Below are 17793 nucleotides of genomic sequence, written 5' to 3'. Positions count from 1 at the left end.
TTATAGCTTTTAGGCCGGTACTCAGTATAGCATTTTAATGGTAGAAAATCAAATTAGTACAATAATTATAGCTTTTAGGCCGGTACTCAGTATAGCATTTTAATGGTAGAAAATCAAATTAGTACAATAATTATAGCTTTTAGGCCGGTACTCAGTATAGCATTTTAATGGTAGAAAATCAATTAGTACAATAATTATAGCTTTTAGACCGGTACTCAGTATAGCATTTTAATGGTAGAAAATCAAATACGTACAATAATTATAGCTTTTAGGCCGGTACTCAGTATAGCATTTTAATGGTAGAAAATCAAATTAGTACAATAATTATAGCTTTTAGGCCGGTACTCAGTATAGCATTTTAATGGTAGAAAATCAATTAGTACAATAATTATAGCTTTTAGACCGGTACTCAGTATAGCATTTTAATGGTAGAAAATCAAATAAGTACAATAATTATAGCTTTTAGACCGGTACTCAGTACATGTATAGCATTTTAATGGCAGAAAATCAAATTAGTTCATTAATTATAGCTTTGGGACCGGTACTCAGTATAGCATTTTAATGGTAGAAAATCAATACGTACAATAATTGTATGCATTCTTTATACCAGTACTCGGTATATCGTTTTTATGGTAGAAAATCAATTAGTACAATAATTATAGCTTTTAGGCCGGTACTCAGTATAGCATTTTAATGGTAGAAAATCAAATTGGTTCATTAATTATAGCTTTTAGACCGGTACTCAGTATAGCATTTTAATGGTAGAAAATCAAATACGTACAATAATTGTATGCATTCTTTATACCAGTACTCGGTATATCGTTTTTATGATAGAAAATCAATTAGTACAATAATTATAGCTTTTAGACCAGTACTCGGTATATCGTTTTTATGGTAGAAAATCAATTAGTACAATAATTCAAATCAATTTAGTATCCGATCCTTCCGTGGCATTAAGACAGCCAATCCTTCTCTCCAGAGAATAAAGCATACGATAAATTAGTCACATCAGGAAGGGATCACCACTTTAGGGGAAAACCCAAAACAATTGTTGGAAAATTATCTCTCTTATGGCCTTTTGATACATTTATAAAAACAGTTTTCGGTTGTATTTAAGCTACTGACTTTCGTACACCAGTTGTGTGTCTTTATACTGTGAGACTAACGACTCGATACAATTAAATCCTCCAACATACCCATTTCTTTCTCTGCGTGTTTAGGTATTTTTGTGTTTATCAATACGTATTCTTTGAAATACACATTTATATGCGCGTTTCTTTCATTTCTTGAAAGGATTTTGATAACACTAAATCTCATTTCTAGTTAGATTTTGAATTTTCATATATCTACGTACATTTGTATGTAATATCACTTACGTTATAATTGAACGGGTGGCACTATTAGCCCGATGGAATCATGATAGCTTAATTGGGTTCGTACCTGGGTTTTTATGTATACCACAGGTGCGTCAATATTATCAGTGCGTTATTTTGTTAATTTTTTACGAAGCGCTGGTACTTAGCTAGAAAAATATTACTCTTACCTGTGAAAATACATCAGAATTAACTGAACCTATGACCTATGATAAAGTTGTAACAGTTTCCGAAGATTTCGCAGTTGTTCTTCGATCAGACCACGTCAGATCTACGGTACTTTTTCGAATAATGTAAAAAAAAAAAAAAAAAAAAACAAGGATGAATGCTTGTACCTAACATTGTTTACGCCAGATATTATTTACATACTACGTACAGTAATTAAAATTATACTTAATTGTTTTTGCTATACTAAAAAGAAATTTGATGAGAGTACTACTACTAAAGGTACATGATGTAATTTTCACAAACGAAAGAGTGGATCCCTATCATTCAATTACATCATATCATTATTACAATCTATAACATCTTTTTATTTTCTGTAAACAGGGCAATTTCTAACTGTGTTACTTTTTTTCTTTTTAGGCATAGAAGGCTTACTTAAAACAGTTGAAATGATTGATAACCACCTGTCTATTTATAAATCCTCCGTGTCATGTACGACGCACAATTAACATATCTTGTCTGTTTATATCGCCGGGTAGTCATTGATGGCTTGGTAATGTAGATTACAAGTATATCATATGTAAGAAAACGTGAATGTTATAGTTAGTGTTTCATGGTCCAAAGACTGCCTGGGAGAAGGGACAACGCTAGTGACTTTGGCCGTTAGTGACAAGTATCCTTGGTAGACGATAGGTCAATCACTACGTTACACCGACAAATTAATGAATTATTGATAAAGCTAAAGATTCGTAGCAGTTACTGCCCCTGTGTCATGTACTCGGTTCTTGTTAGTTGTGACCTCTCTACTCCTTTATAGATAGTATATATAACTGTTACAGTTAAAATATTCTTAATGGGAATTACTAAAATGGTGGAAATGAAAAGGAAACTAATGAAAAGTCTACTTTGATAAAGTAAAAAAAAAGTTTCATAAAAACATTACAAAACAGAATATATATACTGGTCATAATATTGGCAATTGGCATTTATAAATTTGGGTCAGTGTGACATTTTTGAGTATGGATTATTTTTTCAATTGGTTATATTTCCAACATGTCAATGCATATTATAATTAAGAAGGATTTCCCCCAATAAACGAATCTAAGCCGGGTAAAAGTGCCTTCGATCGAAAGAAATGATTCTGAATGCAAGATCAGTTGAAATAATGAATGTCTACCAATCTAGTTAGCTTATCTCTCATTCAGTCAGTTTCGCGGTCAGTGATTTAAGATTTATTGATTTGGGATTGGACAGTTTATGTTCCGATCAATTACTTGTCTAAATTCCGTGTCTTTATGGTGTTCACGCAGACAGACTAAAACACCGATCAGTTTCTCGGACATACAATACGTCGCAGTTCTAACATTAGATATCGGTATCATGCTTGTTCTTAACAATTAAATGCTTGTTAGATTGTACTGGGTGACATACAAATAAGATAGGGCGCCTTGATATGTTTCTGTACTAACATCAAGTGTATATCAAAGCGAAACTTAATTAAACTTAATTCAGAAATGAAATTAACTACCAATGTTAATATTAAATTAACAACTATCTGAGTTAACCACTGATGACAGAACAACTTTATTGATGACAGAACAACTGTATTGATGACAGAAACACTCTTTTGATGACAGAACAACTCTATTGATGACAGAAAAACTCTATTGATGACAGAAAAACTCTATTGATGGCAGAACAACTCTATTGATGACAAAACAACTGTACATATTTCATTTTTTTCATTCTTAATTACCCACCTTCGTAAAAATTCATCCAAACAGTTTTGTCATAATTCTAATGTAAATACTTATACCCACAACGACCAGGAGGAATATCAGTATACCGGGTAGTGTTATAGCACTGTCAGTTTGTGAAGAACATCTCCAAGGTTTAAAACGATTGATAAATTCCAGTTCTGTTGGCCTTTTCATCCATTCTACTGCCTGATGGATACTGACGATAAAGACGTCATCATATTCCAGCATGTCATGGATGGCCTGATCCAACCCATCTAGAAATTCGGTCCGTTCCGTGAACAACGAGGCGTGCATGTGGATTCCAAATGGAGCCCTGTTACCATGGTAATGACTACGGAAGTTGTCCATAATGTACGTGCGCGTTTTATTTACAGTTAAAGGTTTGTTTGCACATGACTCAAGGAACTCGCACGCTCCCCAGTCTCCGTAATCCCTCATGGCGTTGACAGGCACAACCCAAAACCCAGGATGTTTTTCTGTAGGACATGGTTGTATGTCACAAGGTAACGTCCATCCATAATCCAGCGTAAACGGCCATGGATTTAAATCTTCCATCTTCTTTCTCGTATAAACGAAAGACACGTCGTAGGTAAAGTTTTGATTCTGTAAAACGTCTATCTGCTCGTCCCTCGCTGTCTTCAAATAGGGACTTCGCCATCCATGGATCTTGTCCGACGTCACATTCGAAAAGTTTATTATGTTTTCTTTCCGTCTTTTTGCATCTACTAAGAGAGTTTCGCTATTGTGACTAGAGTGACGCATATCTTTAATCGCAATTTCAAATCCTCTGTTGGAATATTCATTCACCAAGGAATAATCGTTGTTGTCTCCAGAAACATAAAGGGTCATGCTGATTGGGCAGTCATTTGGATTTTTACGTTCATGTCCAAATAACCTGTTGTAGTAAGCTTCGGCTCCAGCCTTGACTCCGTCATCGAATGCAAAGTATACTATCTGGGGAATCTACTTAGGGTCGAGCGGGTGATGGAAGGTGCTGCAAAAACAGTCCGGCAGGTGGCAGTTTTCACCTTGTTTACATACTGGTAAAAAGGAACCGATTGATGAAGAAAATAAAACACTGCAAAATATCAGAGTGGCTTGCATAGTCATTTTGGTAAACTATCTTGAAATGAAAATTTCTTTGATAGAGGATACAATGTATATATATCATTTAATCTCATATGTATGTATGTCATACATATAACGCTAACATTAAGTGGTATTTAAGTACATTTCGATTTGATATAACAGTATCCTTTATAAATATTTGCCCCCAAACGGTAATGGTACATATTGATAGTTAATGCATTGTGACCCTGTCAACAAATCGATCATTCCGTGACCTAGTTAGCACACGGCCCAAGGCCAGGTGATGTCAACAATAGGTCACGGAGTCGAGAACAAACGTCTGTTACAACTAGAAATATGGTTTGGAAATGTCTACGCCTCACTCCCGCTTTGAAAAATGATGAAAGTTTCCAACTTGAGAGCAGACAGTGTTTTATCCCTTTCACCAGCATCTAATTAATATCAACAAGTCCATGTCATGCAGACAATGCAAAACGTCTGATAACCTTCAACCTACACAGGCAATATTCCTTCACGTTAATTTCACGTGAAATTCATGTGAAATTCACATGAAATCCATGTGAAGTTCACGTGAATTTATTCACATGAATTTCACATGGATTTCATGTGAATTTCACATGAACTTTTTCATGTGAATTAAACTTTTTTGCCCTTTTCACGTGAAGGAATATTGCCCGTGTACTTTTTATTCACAATCAAGGTCATGTGATCAGAAATACGATTAATTTTCACTCAAGGTCATGTGATCAGAAATACGTTTAATTCACATCAAGGTCATGTGGTCAGACATACGTTTAATTCACATCAAGGTCATGCGGCCAGACATGCCGATGGTCTAATACGTTGGGAAAATCTCAGAAAACATGTCATTATTATTAACAACACCGGTATAGCGGTGCCAGTCCATCCTGGTGTCATGTCAAAATATTTTATTAACAATGTATATATAACATATGTTTATGCATGTAGATACAGCATTGTCAAAAGAATCAGATACAGGGAAAGTCTATATTAGTCTTCATATTTATATTACTGTTCCTACACGAATCTTGTTTTCCATATGCAACCACCACGTATGTTTAGGGTGAACGTGTGTTCCATTAATTATAGAGATCATGTCCATATATGTACCCTTCTCCCAAATAAATAACACAAACAATAGTTTTTATCAACTTCGATTTATATATACTATACTTTTTTCCAAATAAATCTAATTATTCGACAATTTGCAAGTTTATATGCCATATACATATAAATTACAAATTCACGAAAATTTGAACAAATTTACACCTGCTAGTAAAACGTAATAAGTAAATTCGCCACTGTCACATTCACAAATATATATAGTGAGTACATCAAGGCATTCGGCAAAATAAAGCTTCGTTTTATTTTTCATTGCGGTAATTCCATACAAGTTATGAAGAGTCCCAAGGTTTAGAATAATAAATATCATCAATAAAAGAAAAACAACTACTGAATATGGACCTTTATGGTTATACATAGACCTGCTCGGATCATGACTGAATATACGTTTTATTTACTTTATGTCCCTATAGTCATTTGATTGTCCTAACAAAGCTTCACTATTTCAGGTTTAGAAAATGCCCTGATGTACACGTGTCCTTTATGGTTTTTCTACCAAGCATATATGCATATCAATGATTCTATTCGACCACTTCTCCATCAGATCACTTCCTACATTAAATTAGCAACATAAAAAAAAAAAAAAAAAAAAAGAGCAGTTGCAGAGATAGTTTCAGATGGTCCACAATTTTCTTTAAAAAATAAATGTAATTAAATATATAATTACCCTCACCGTCTACTAGCTAACTACAGATTATAACTTGTTAAAATAGCTTTGATGTCCAACAGATAAGTTACATACCCGAGGTATATAATGAATTATATATATACCAATCCCTTAATTCTGTTAAGTTGGACTAAGATATTTATCAGTTAACTCCAATAACGATTTCCTTTGAGTTTCCTTGAGTTAGAGAACATTGATGAAAGAAGGCCTGGCTTTCAAACATCGTCTATTCGAAGTGAAAACTACATTTAAGTATCAAATCATTTCCTCTGCTTTTTGTTTTTATATAAATTTCACATGTTACATGCATGTGCTTCGTGATACAGAACACACTACCTTGAACACTTGTGACATAGAACACACTACCTTGTGCATTCGTGACACAGAACACACTACCTTGAACACTTGTGACATAGAACACACTACCTTGTGCATTCGTGACACAGAACACATTACCTTGTACAATCCTGACACAGAACACGCTACCTTGAGCATTCGTGACACAGAACACGCTACCTTGAGCATTCGTGACACAGAACACACTGCCTTGTACACTCGTGACACAGAACACAATGACACAGAACACACTACCTTGAGCATTCGTGACACAGAACACACTACCTTGTACACTCGTGACACAGAACACACTACCTTGAGCATTCGTGACACAGAACACACTACCTTGTACACTCGTGACACAGAACACACTACCTTGTACATTCGTGACACAGAACACACTACCTTGAGCATTCGTGACACAGAACACTACCTTGTACACTCGTGACACAGAACACAATGACATAGAACACACTACCTTGAGCATTCGTGACACAGAACACACTACCTTGTACACTCCTGACACAGAACACACTACCTTGAGCATTCGTGACACAGAACACACTACCTTGTACACTCGTGACACAGAACACACTACCTTGTACACTCGTGACACAGTACACACTACCTTGTACACTCGTGACACAGAACACACTACCTTGTACACTCGTGACACAGAACACACTACCTTGTACACTCGTGACACAGAACACACTACCTTGTACACTCCTGACACAGAACACACTACCTTGTACACTTGTGACACAGAACACACTACCTTGTACACTCGTGACATAGAACACACTACCTTGTACACTCGTGACACAGAACACACTACCTTGTACACTCGTGATACAGAACACACTACCTTGTACACTCGTGACACAGGACACACTACCTTATACACTCGTGTGACACAGAACACACTACCTTGTACACTCGTGACACAGAACACACTACCTTGTACACTCGTGACACAGAACACACTACCTTGTACACTCCTGACACAGAACACACTACCTTATACACTCGTGTGACACAGAACACACTACCTTGTACACTCGTGACACAGAACACACTACCTTGTACACTCCTGACACAGAACACACTACCTTGTACACTCCTGACAGAGAACACATTACCTTATACACTCGTGTGACACAGAACACACTACCTTGTACACTCGTGACACAGAACACACTACCTTGTACACTCGTGACACAGAACACACTACCTTGTACACTCGTGACACAGAACACACTACCTTGAGCACCCGTGACACAGAACACACTACCTTGTACACTCGTGACACAGAACACACTACCTTGTACACTCGTGACACAGAACACACTACCTTGTACACTCGTGACACAGAACACACTACCTTGTACACTCGTGACACAGAACACACTACCTTGTACACTCGTGACACAGAACACACTACCTTGTACACTCGTGACACAGAACACACTACCTTGTACCCTCGTGACACAGAACACACTACCTTGTACACTCGTGACACAGAACACACTACCTTATACACTCGTGTGACACAGAACACACTACCTTGTACACTCGTGACACAGAACACACTAACTTGTACACTCCTGACACAGAACACACTACCTTATACACTCGTGACACAGAACACACTACCTTGTACACTCGTGACACAGAACACACTACCGTGTACACTCGTGACACAGAACACACTACCGTGTACACTCGTGACATAGAACACACTACCGTGTACACTCGTGACACAAAACACACTACCGTGTACACTCGTGACACAGAACACACTACCGTGTACACTCGTGACACAGAACACACTACCTTGTACACTCGTGACACAGAACACACTACCTTGTACACTCGTGACATAGAACACACTACCTTGTACACTCGTGACACAGAACACACTACCGTGTACACTCGTGACACAGAACACACTACCGTGTACACTCGTGACACAGAACACACTACCGTGTACACTCGTGACACAGAACATACTACCTTGTACACTCCTGACACAGAACACACTACCTTGTACACTCGTGACACAGAACACACTACCTTGTACACTCCTGACACAGAACACACTACCTTGTACACTCGTGACACAGAACACACTACCTTGTACACTCGTGACATAGAACACACTACCTTGTACACTCGTGACACAGAACACACTACCTTGTACACTCGTGACACAGAACACACTACCTTGTACACTCGTGACACAGAACACACTACCTTGTACACTCCTGACACAGAACACACTACCTTGTACACTCGTGACACAGAACACACTACCTTGTACATTCGTGACACAGAACACAATGACACAGAACACACTACCTTGTACACTCATGACACAGTACACACTACCTTGTACACTCGTGACACAGAATACACTACCGTGTACACTCGTGACACAGTACACACTACCTTGTACACTCGTGACACAGTACACACTACCTTGTACACTCCTGACACAGAACACACTACCTTGTACACTCGTGACACAGAACACACTACCTTGTACATTCGTGACACAGAACACAATGACACAGAACACACTACCTTGTACACTCGTGACACAGTACACACTACCTTGTACACTCGTGACACAGAATACACTACCGTGTACACTCGTGACACAGAACACACTACCTTGTACACTCGTGACACAGAACACACTACCTTGTACACTCGTGACATAGAACACACTACCTTGTACACTCGTGACACAGTACACACTACCTTGTACACTCGTGACACAGAACACACTACCTTGTACACTCGTGACACAGAACACACTACCTTGTACACTCGTGACACAGAACACACTACTTTGTGTATTCCTGACACAGAACACACTACCTTGTACACTCGTGACACAGAACACACTACCTTGTACACTCCTGACACAGAACACACTACCTTGTACACTCCTGACACAGAACACACTACCTTGAACACTTGTGACATAGAACACACTACCTTGTGCATTCGTGACACAGAACACACTACCTTGTGCATTCGTGATACAGAACACACTACCTTGTACACTCGTGACACAGAACACACTACCTTGAACACTTGTGACATAGAACACACTACCTTGAACACTTGTGACATAGAACACACTATCTTGTACACTCGTGACACAGAACACACTACCTTGTACACTCGTGACATAGAACACACTACCGTGTACACTCGTGACACAGAACACACTACCTTGTACATTCGTGACACAGAACACACTACCTTGTACACTCGTGACACAGAATACACTACCTTGTACACTCGTGACACAGTACACACTACCTTGTACACTCGTGACACAGAATACACTACCGTGTACACTCGTGACACAGAACACACTACCTTGTCACTCGTGACACAGAACACACTACCTTGTACACTCGTGACATAGAACACACTACCTTGTACACACTACCTTGTACACTCGTGACACAGAACACACTACCTTGTACACTTGTGACATAGAACACACTACCTTGTGCATTCGTGACACAGAACACACTACCTTGTGCATTCGTGATACAGAACACACTACCTTGTACACTCCTGACACAGAACACACTACCTTGTACACTCCTGACACAGAACACACTACCTTGTGCATTCGTGATACAGAACACACTACCTTGTACACTCGTTACACAGAACACACTACCTTGAACACTTGTGACATAGAACACACTACCTTGAACACTTGTGACATAGAACACACTATCTTGTACACTCGTGACACAGAACACACTACCTTGTACACTCGTGACATAGAACACACTACCGTGTACACTCGTGACACAGAACACACTACCTTGTACATTCGTGACACAGAACACACTACCTTGTACACTCGTGACACAGAATACACTACCTTGTACACTCGTGACACAGTACACACTACCTTGTACACTCGTGACACAGAATACACTACCGTGTACACTCGTGACACAGAACACACTACCTTGTACACTCGTGACACAGAACACACTACCTTGTACACTCGTGACATAGAACACACTACCTTGTACACACTACCTTGTACACTCGTGACACAGAACACACTACCTTGTACACTTGTGACATAGAACACACTACCTTGTGCATTCGTGACACAGAACACACTACCTTGTGCATTCGTGATACAGAACACACTACCTTGTACACTCCTGACACAGAACACACTACCTTGTACACTCCTGACACAGAACACACTACCTTGAACACTTGTGACATAGAACACACTACCTTGAAGACTTGTGACACAGAACACACTACCTTGTACACTCGTGACACAGAACACACTACCTTGTACACTCGTGACACAGAACACACTACCTTGTACACTCGTGACACAGAAGACACAGAACACACTACCTTGTACACTCGTGACACAGAACACACTACCTTGTACACTCGTGACACAGAACACACTACCTTGTACACTCCTGACACAGAACACACTACCGTGTACACTATATCTAATACAAAACACATACAGATACCCTGGAGTAATGTTGGCCGTTTTTATTACAGGTCCTATCATGATTTATCAGAAATAATAAAATTTTCTAGTTGGTACTTAGTCTCAATAGTTAACAGGATTCCAGAACACTGAAGCCTATCTTGTCATTATGAAATGTGTTAGGTAGGCTTATAGGCCATCACTAAACATGTACCCAGGATAATCGTCTGTTAAGGAAGCACGTACATAATCACAATTAAAGGTATAAATTAATCCTGTTATATAACACCCAGTAGGACACGAGACTCAATCTGATAACAATACAAATCAGTAGTAAGTACTCTGTCTTTTAATCTTGATTTATATCCAAAACTAATATCAAGCTGACCTTATATAATCTTCTTCATATATACAAACCTCAGTTCACTTCATATAATTAACTTAACTGAATGATTTATTATGAATTAAATATTTCATATACGTACATAGGCTAATTATGAATTTTGAGGTTGCTTAATGTTCACCACCAATATTGTCCAGAATAAAAATATATTCATAAGTACTGTTCTTTATCATTTTGATAAAATATAATCACACAGTCATTTAAAAATGTGGTCCCTAGATCATCTATATAACAACGTTGTAATGTTTTATAAAATACCTTACCAGAAGATATTTCAATATTGATAATATAAAACAATATGTATATGTATATAATATTATATTAAAGTATTTGAGACAAAATCTCAATTCTTCATGAAAATAAATATAAATACACTGTGTGTACTGGCTTATTAGTGTGACAAGTAAACATGTTGATTCTAACTTAAATTGTTAGCAAAATGTTATATGTAATTACTAAAACACATTTCTTTGAAATGGATGGTAAAAAGACTATTACCAGTTACAAGTTAACAACAGGACAAAGACAAGGTAGGTATCTACACAGATGATCCCAAAATATTACATTGGGGTAAAATATTTCATTCTGAATTTTCAGGAAAAAAATGATACCCCAGAACAAATTCATGAATTATAATTGAAACATCAACAAAGCACCATTCACTAAACTATTTTGTGATACGATAAAGGTCAAATAGCAAACCGATTGAGCCAATCAATACAAATATTTTGTAAAATATAACTCAGAAACATCTCATGTGATTCTACAAAAAATACCATTCTGATAAAATGTAATCTTTCATCAATACCTAGGCTCAAAGTATTAATCCTTGAAGCCTGTTTGTTTCATTCCTACATACAACATGTTGGAATACAAAATCAAGTGAACTGTCTATGTGACATTATAAAAAATAACTCTTCTTGCTATTAACCTTATATGTTAGATGTATAGCCTGATACAACCTATTACTAATCTATGTTTACACTGCATGATGCACCATCAGTACGATACTATACATAGGATTACACCAGGCTTATTTCACGTGATTCTGTCCAGTCCTGCCAGTAGTCAGAATCAGGTATAACAATGCTATACATAGGATTACACCTGGCTTATTTCACGTGATTCTGTCCAGTCCTGTCAGTAGTCAGAATCAGGTATAACAATGCTATATATAGGATTACACCAGGCTTATTTCACGTGATTCTGTCCAGTCCTGTCAGTAGTCAGAATCAGGTATAACAATGAGGACAGATTAACACCTGAGTGAGGATCTCAAACATGGCGTCATTACAATGTGTATCAATTAAACAAGTATCTTCCTTTGACAGCCTTATAGAGATTCATTAAATAAATATAGCTAAAATTAGGTTGGCATTTTTTATCAAATACTGTTTGGTCCAAACCATACCAGATATTTTACAAAAATCCCTGTATAGCTGTGATAGCACTGTAATGTTTTTGAGACATCACACTAAGTATTTACACATAATAATTATCATATCAAAATGTAATTATCTCAGAGCGCTGCATTACAACTCATTATATGTTAAATATATCGTTAAGCAATGTCGATGAATTGAAACACTCATATCAAATCACAATATACTTGATGTATATAACAAACCCTGTAGAGCATTCATTAACATATACTCTGCGCAACATATGTCATGTACGAAATTATCGACTAATTGAAATAAGTCTACCTCAGAAAAGCTTATCACCATAATGATCAATTATAATTAAATGTCAATATGATACCCCTACTGGCAACAGGTGCTGATCACAAGCGCATCACTGTGACATTTACAGCAATAGCTTCACGGTAACTGATTCAGTCTATAGCGAACCTGTTATATAGGTCCACATCAATAAACAGGTGTTACTGTAGTTGTCCCTGTACACGATCAGTTTTAAACATCAAAATCCATATAATTTAAACAACCATATGTGCTAGTCTATGGTGTGGGTGTAGATGTTGGATTTAGCACAGATTGGAGTGTAGTACTTGTCATATTGGATGCTGAAAAGTCCTCCACTTCCAACTGGTGTGACTCCTGTAGTCGCTTCAGTGCATCAACTGTACACACAATAGTTCTACAAAGATAATAACATTGTTAACACAAACCGTAAAGATCCTAACGAGTCTACAATACACGAAGAATTAAACAGAACATTTAGTGTATCATCGTTTACAGAGTTACATTCCTTCCAAATAGAAAGACACAGAGACGTCTGTCTATAAAGGTCACTCATTAGGAGTAGACACAGTGGAACCTGCCAATAAAGGTCACTCATTAGGAGAAGACAGTGAAACCTGTCTATAAAGGTCACTCATTAGGAGAAGACAGCCAAACCTGTCTATAAAGGTCACTCATTAGGAGAAGACAGCCAAACCTGTCTATAAAGGTCACTCATTAGGAGAAGACAGCCAAACCTGTCTATAAACGTCACTCATTAGGAGAAGACAGCCAAACCTGCCAATAAAGGTCATTCATTAGGAGAAGACAGCCAAACCTGTCTATAAAGGTCACTCATTAGGAGAAGACAGTGGAACCTGCCAATAAAGGTCATTCATTAGGAGTAGACACAGTGGAACCTGTCTATGAAGGTCACTCATTAGGAGTAGACAGTGGAACCTGTCTATAAAGGTCACTTAAAGGAGTAGACACATTGGAACCTGTCTATAAAGGTCGCTCATTAGGAGTAGAATGAACCTGTCCATAAAGGTCACTCATTAGGAGTAGAACGAACCTGTCTATAAAAGTCATTCAAAGGAGCCTTAGTGAGATGGTACATTAACTTTATATGATGAAGATTTTATGAAATTAATTCTGTTGCATTGGAAACTGAAAGAGGTGGTTTTTATAGGCAGGTTCTTCTTACATACAGTTTGCTTTTATAGACAGGATTTTCGTATAAATGAGTCGTTGCTATAGACAGGTTTTTCTTATAAACGAGTCGTTGTTATAAACAGGTTTTTCTTACATACAGTTGGCTTTTTTTGACAGGTTTTTCTAATAGATGGCTTTCAGAGCAGTGTACCTGTAATTGTTTATAATGTATACATATTTAAGTGAACTTACCCAACAACACCAATGAATACGAGGGTCCAGTCCATCACTACCTGACCTACTGATAGAGACCTGAAACAACACAATATAACAGCTTTTTAATCAAAACTCTGAAGTGTTAAATTTCACATTTTAAACTTATTAAATCACACAGTTTTCAATATCAAAATCTGATGGTATGTGTGCAATCATGCATCTTGCCAATAGATTAATTTTGATTTGTGCATCAATTTCTAATTTGTGAATTCAAATTAATGTACAGGTATGCATATAAATGTTCAATTAAGAAATCTACACGTGCACCTGAATATGCAATGACGATGAAATACATGAATGTTATTTTTACTGTGAAAAACAAGGTTTATCAGATATTTATCAAACTAAGGCTATAACCCGTGTCATTTAACATTTGGTGGTTGCGTTTGAGAAAAAAACCGAATCTGATATATGTCTAAAAACAGTTAACACTTTTCCTTCTAATACTTAACAATTGCCTTGACCTAGAGATCCCTAGTGAGTGTGTGGGACTACCTACCCTTTGTATATAGACATATGGAACAGGCCAGGAAGGATGAAGGCTAGTAGGGTGCAGCACGTGGCTCCCACTAAGGCCATCAAGTTAGCAAAGTTAGGGATAATTACCACCGTCAAGCCAGTTACCAGTACCATGAACATACGAAGGGCATTCTGTCAAAAGGCAACCATTAAAACATAACATTCTGTCAAACACAAAAGGCAATTATTAAAACACTCTTGTATATCAACTTCATGTTTACAATTTTTTAATCTTCAACATTATAAACGATTTATTAAGTAATAAGTCAAAGAGAGCAAAGTCCCATACAAGTTCATACATTTTACTTACAATTTATAAATACATGTACTCGGCTGAATAACCGAAATCTAGTATAAAATACTTTATTGTTGAAGGTAATACCTACCCCCTTCCATATCTGTTTTTCTATATCAGCAAATAAATATCCTTCCAATATCTTCATCACTGGGAACATCATCACTGAAATAAACATTTAAATTAAGTACTGAATGATGATTAATTATAATATCACAAAGTATCAAAAATAAGCAGCTAAACATATCTGATAATGTAATACTACTATATCTGATAATGTAATACAACCATATCTGATAATGTAATACAACCATATCTGTTAATGTAATACTGCCATATCTGTTAATGTAATACTACTATGTTAATGTAATACTACAATATCTGTTAATGTAATACTGCCATATCTGTTAATGTAATACTACCATATCTGTTAATGTAATACTACCATATCTGATAATATAATACAACCATATCTGTTAATGTAATACAACCATATCTGTTAATGTAATACTACCATATCTGTTAATGTAATACTACCATATCTGTTAATGTAATACATGTACTACTATATCTGATAATGTAATATTACCATATCTGATAATGTAATACAACCATATATGATAATGTAATACTACCATATCTGACAATGTAATACTACCATATCTGTTAATGTAATACTACCATATCTGATAATGTAATATTACCATATCTGATAATGCAATACAACCATATCTGTTAATGTAATACAACCATATCTGTTAATGTAATACTGCCATATCTGTTAATGTAATACTACCATATCTGTTAATGTAATACTACCATATCTGTTTATGTAATACAACCATATCTGATAATGTAATACTACCATATCTGATAATATAATACTACCATATCTGTTAATGTAATACTACCATATCTGATAATGTAATACTACCATATCTGATAATGTAATACTACCATATCTGATAATGTAATACAACCATATCTGTTAATGTAATACAACCATATATGATAATGTAATACTACCATATCTGATAATGTAATACTACAATATCTGTTAATGTAATACTACCATATCTGTTAATGTAATACTACCATATCTGATAATATAATACTACCATATCTGATAATTTAATACTACCATATCTGATAATGTAATACTACCATATCTGTTAATGTAATACTACCATATCTGATAATGTAATACTACCATATCTGATTATGTAATATTACCATATCTGATAACGTAATACTACCATATCTGATAATGTAATACATGTACTGCCATATCTGATAATGTAATACAACCATATCTGATAATGTAATACATGTACTGCCATATCTGATAATGTAATACTACCATATCTGTTAATGTAATACAACCATATCTGTTAATGTAATACTACCATATCTGATAATGTAATACATGTACTACCATATCTGTTAATGTAATACAACCATATCTGTTAATGAAATACAACCATATCTGATACGTAATATTACCATATCTGATAATATAATACTACCATATCTGATAATGTAATACTGCCATATCTGTTAATGTAATACTACCATATCTGATACGTAATATTACCATATCTGATAATATAATACTACCATATCTGATAATGTAATACTGCCATATCTGTTAATGTAATACTACCATATCTGATAATGTAATACATTGTACTGCCATATCTGTTAATGTAATACTACCATATCTGATAATGTAATACTGCCATATCTGTTAATGTAATACAACCATATCTGATAATGTAATACTACCATATCTGATAATGTAATACTACCATATCTGATAATGTAATACATTGTACTGCCATATCTGTTAATGTAATACTACCATATCTGATAATGTAATACTGCCATATCTGTTAATGTAATACAACCATATCTGATAATGTAATACTACCATATCTGATAATGTAATACTACCATATCTGATAATGTAATACTACCATATCTGTTTATGTAATACAACCATATCTGTTAATGTAATACTACCATATCTGATAATGTAATACTACCATATCTGTTAATGTAATACTACCATATCTGTTAATGTAATACTACCATATCTGATAATGTAATACAACCATATCTGTTAATGTAATACTACCATATCTCATACGTAATACTACCATATCTGTTAATGTAATACTACCATATCTGATAATGTAATATTACCATATCTGATAATGTAATACTACCATATCTGTTAATGTAATACTACCATATCTGTTAAAGTAATACAACCATATCTGATAATATAATACAACCATATCTGATAATGTAATACTACCATATCTGTTAATGTAATACTACCATATCTGATAATGTAATACATGTACTACAATATCTGTTAATGTAATACTACCATATCTGATAATGTAATACTACCATAT

The 17793-nt window shown here is 35.8% G+C and overlaps 2 protein-coding genes across 19 annotated transcripts in view; both read right to left on the bottom strand.

Annotated features, from left to right (window-relative positions):
* Positions 1-3109: 3109 nt before the first annotated feature.
* LOC117330007 lies at positions 3110-4359 on the bottom strand. Its single transcript, XM_033888233.1, has one exon. The coding sequence runs from the start codon at positions 4145-4147 to the stop codon at positions 3311-3313; it is 837 nt and encodes a 278-aa protein (XP_033744124.1). The 5' UTR covers positions 4148-4359; the 3' UTR covers positions 3110-3310.
* Positions 4360-5132: 773 nt separating this feature from the next.
* Positions 5133-17793, bottom strand: part of LOC117328701 (amino acid transporter AVT3B-like) — a 33291-nt gene continuing 20630 nt past the window's right edge. Inside the window, exons 15-23 of one of the 18 annotated variants that reach the window (XM_033886195.1) lie at positions 15462-15535; positions 15056-15207; positions 14533-14592; positions 10956-13543; positions 10617-10706; positions 10123-10272; positions 9015-9074; positions 8640-8894; positions 5133-6938 (exon numbers count right to left, since the gene is read on the bottom strand). In XM_033886195.1, coding sequence (XP_033742086.1) covers positions 13405-13543; positions 14533-14592; positions 15056-15207; positions 15462-15535 — 425 coding nt within the window. In that variant the 3' untranslated portion in view covers positions 5133-6938; positions 8640-8894; positions 9015-9074; ... (1 more) ...; positions 10617-10706; positions 10956-13404. The other 17 variants (XM_033886196.1, XM_033886197.1, XM_033886194.1 and 14 more) reach the window with 17 other exon arrangements.

The sequence above is a fragment of the Pecten maximus genome, chromosome 6, assembly GCF_902652985.1.
Source record: "Pecten maximus chromosome 6, xPecMax1.1, whole genome shotgun sequence".
In the NCBI taxonomy this organism is placed as follows: Eukaryota; Metazoa; Mollusca; class Bivalvia; order Pectinida; family Pectinidae; genus Pecten; species Pecten maximus.
The sequence above is the reverse complement of the archived record's forward strand: the minus strand, read 5'-3'. Positions and strand labels throughout refer to the sequence as shown.

Excerpts from the sequence above, each read along its gene's own strand:
- LOC117330007 (XM_033888233.1), bottom strand. The coding sequence starts at position 4,147 with ATGACCCTTTATGTTTCTGGAGACAACAACGATTATTCCTTGGTGAAT.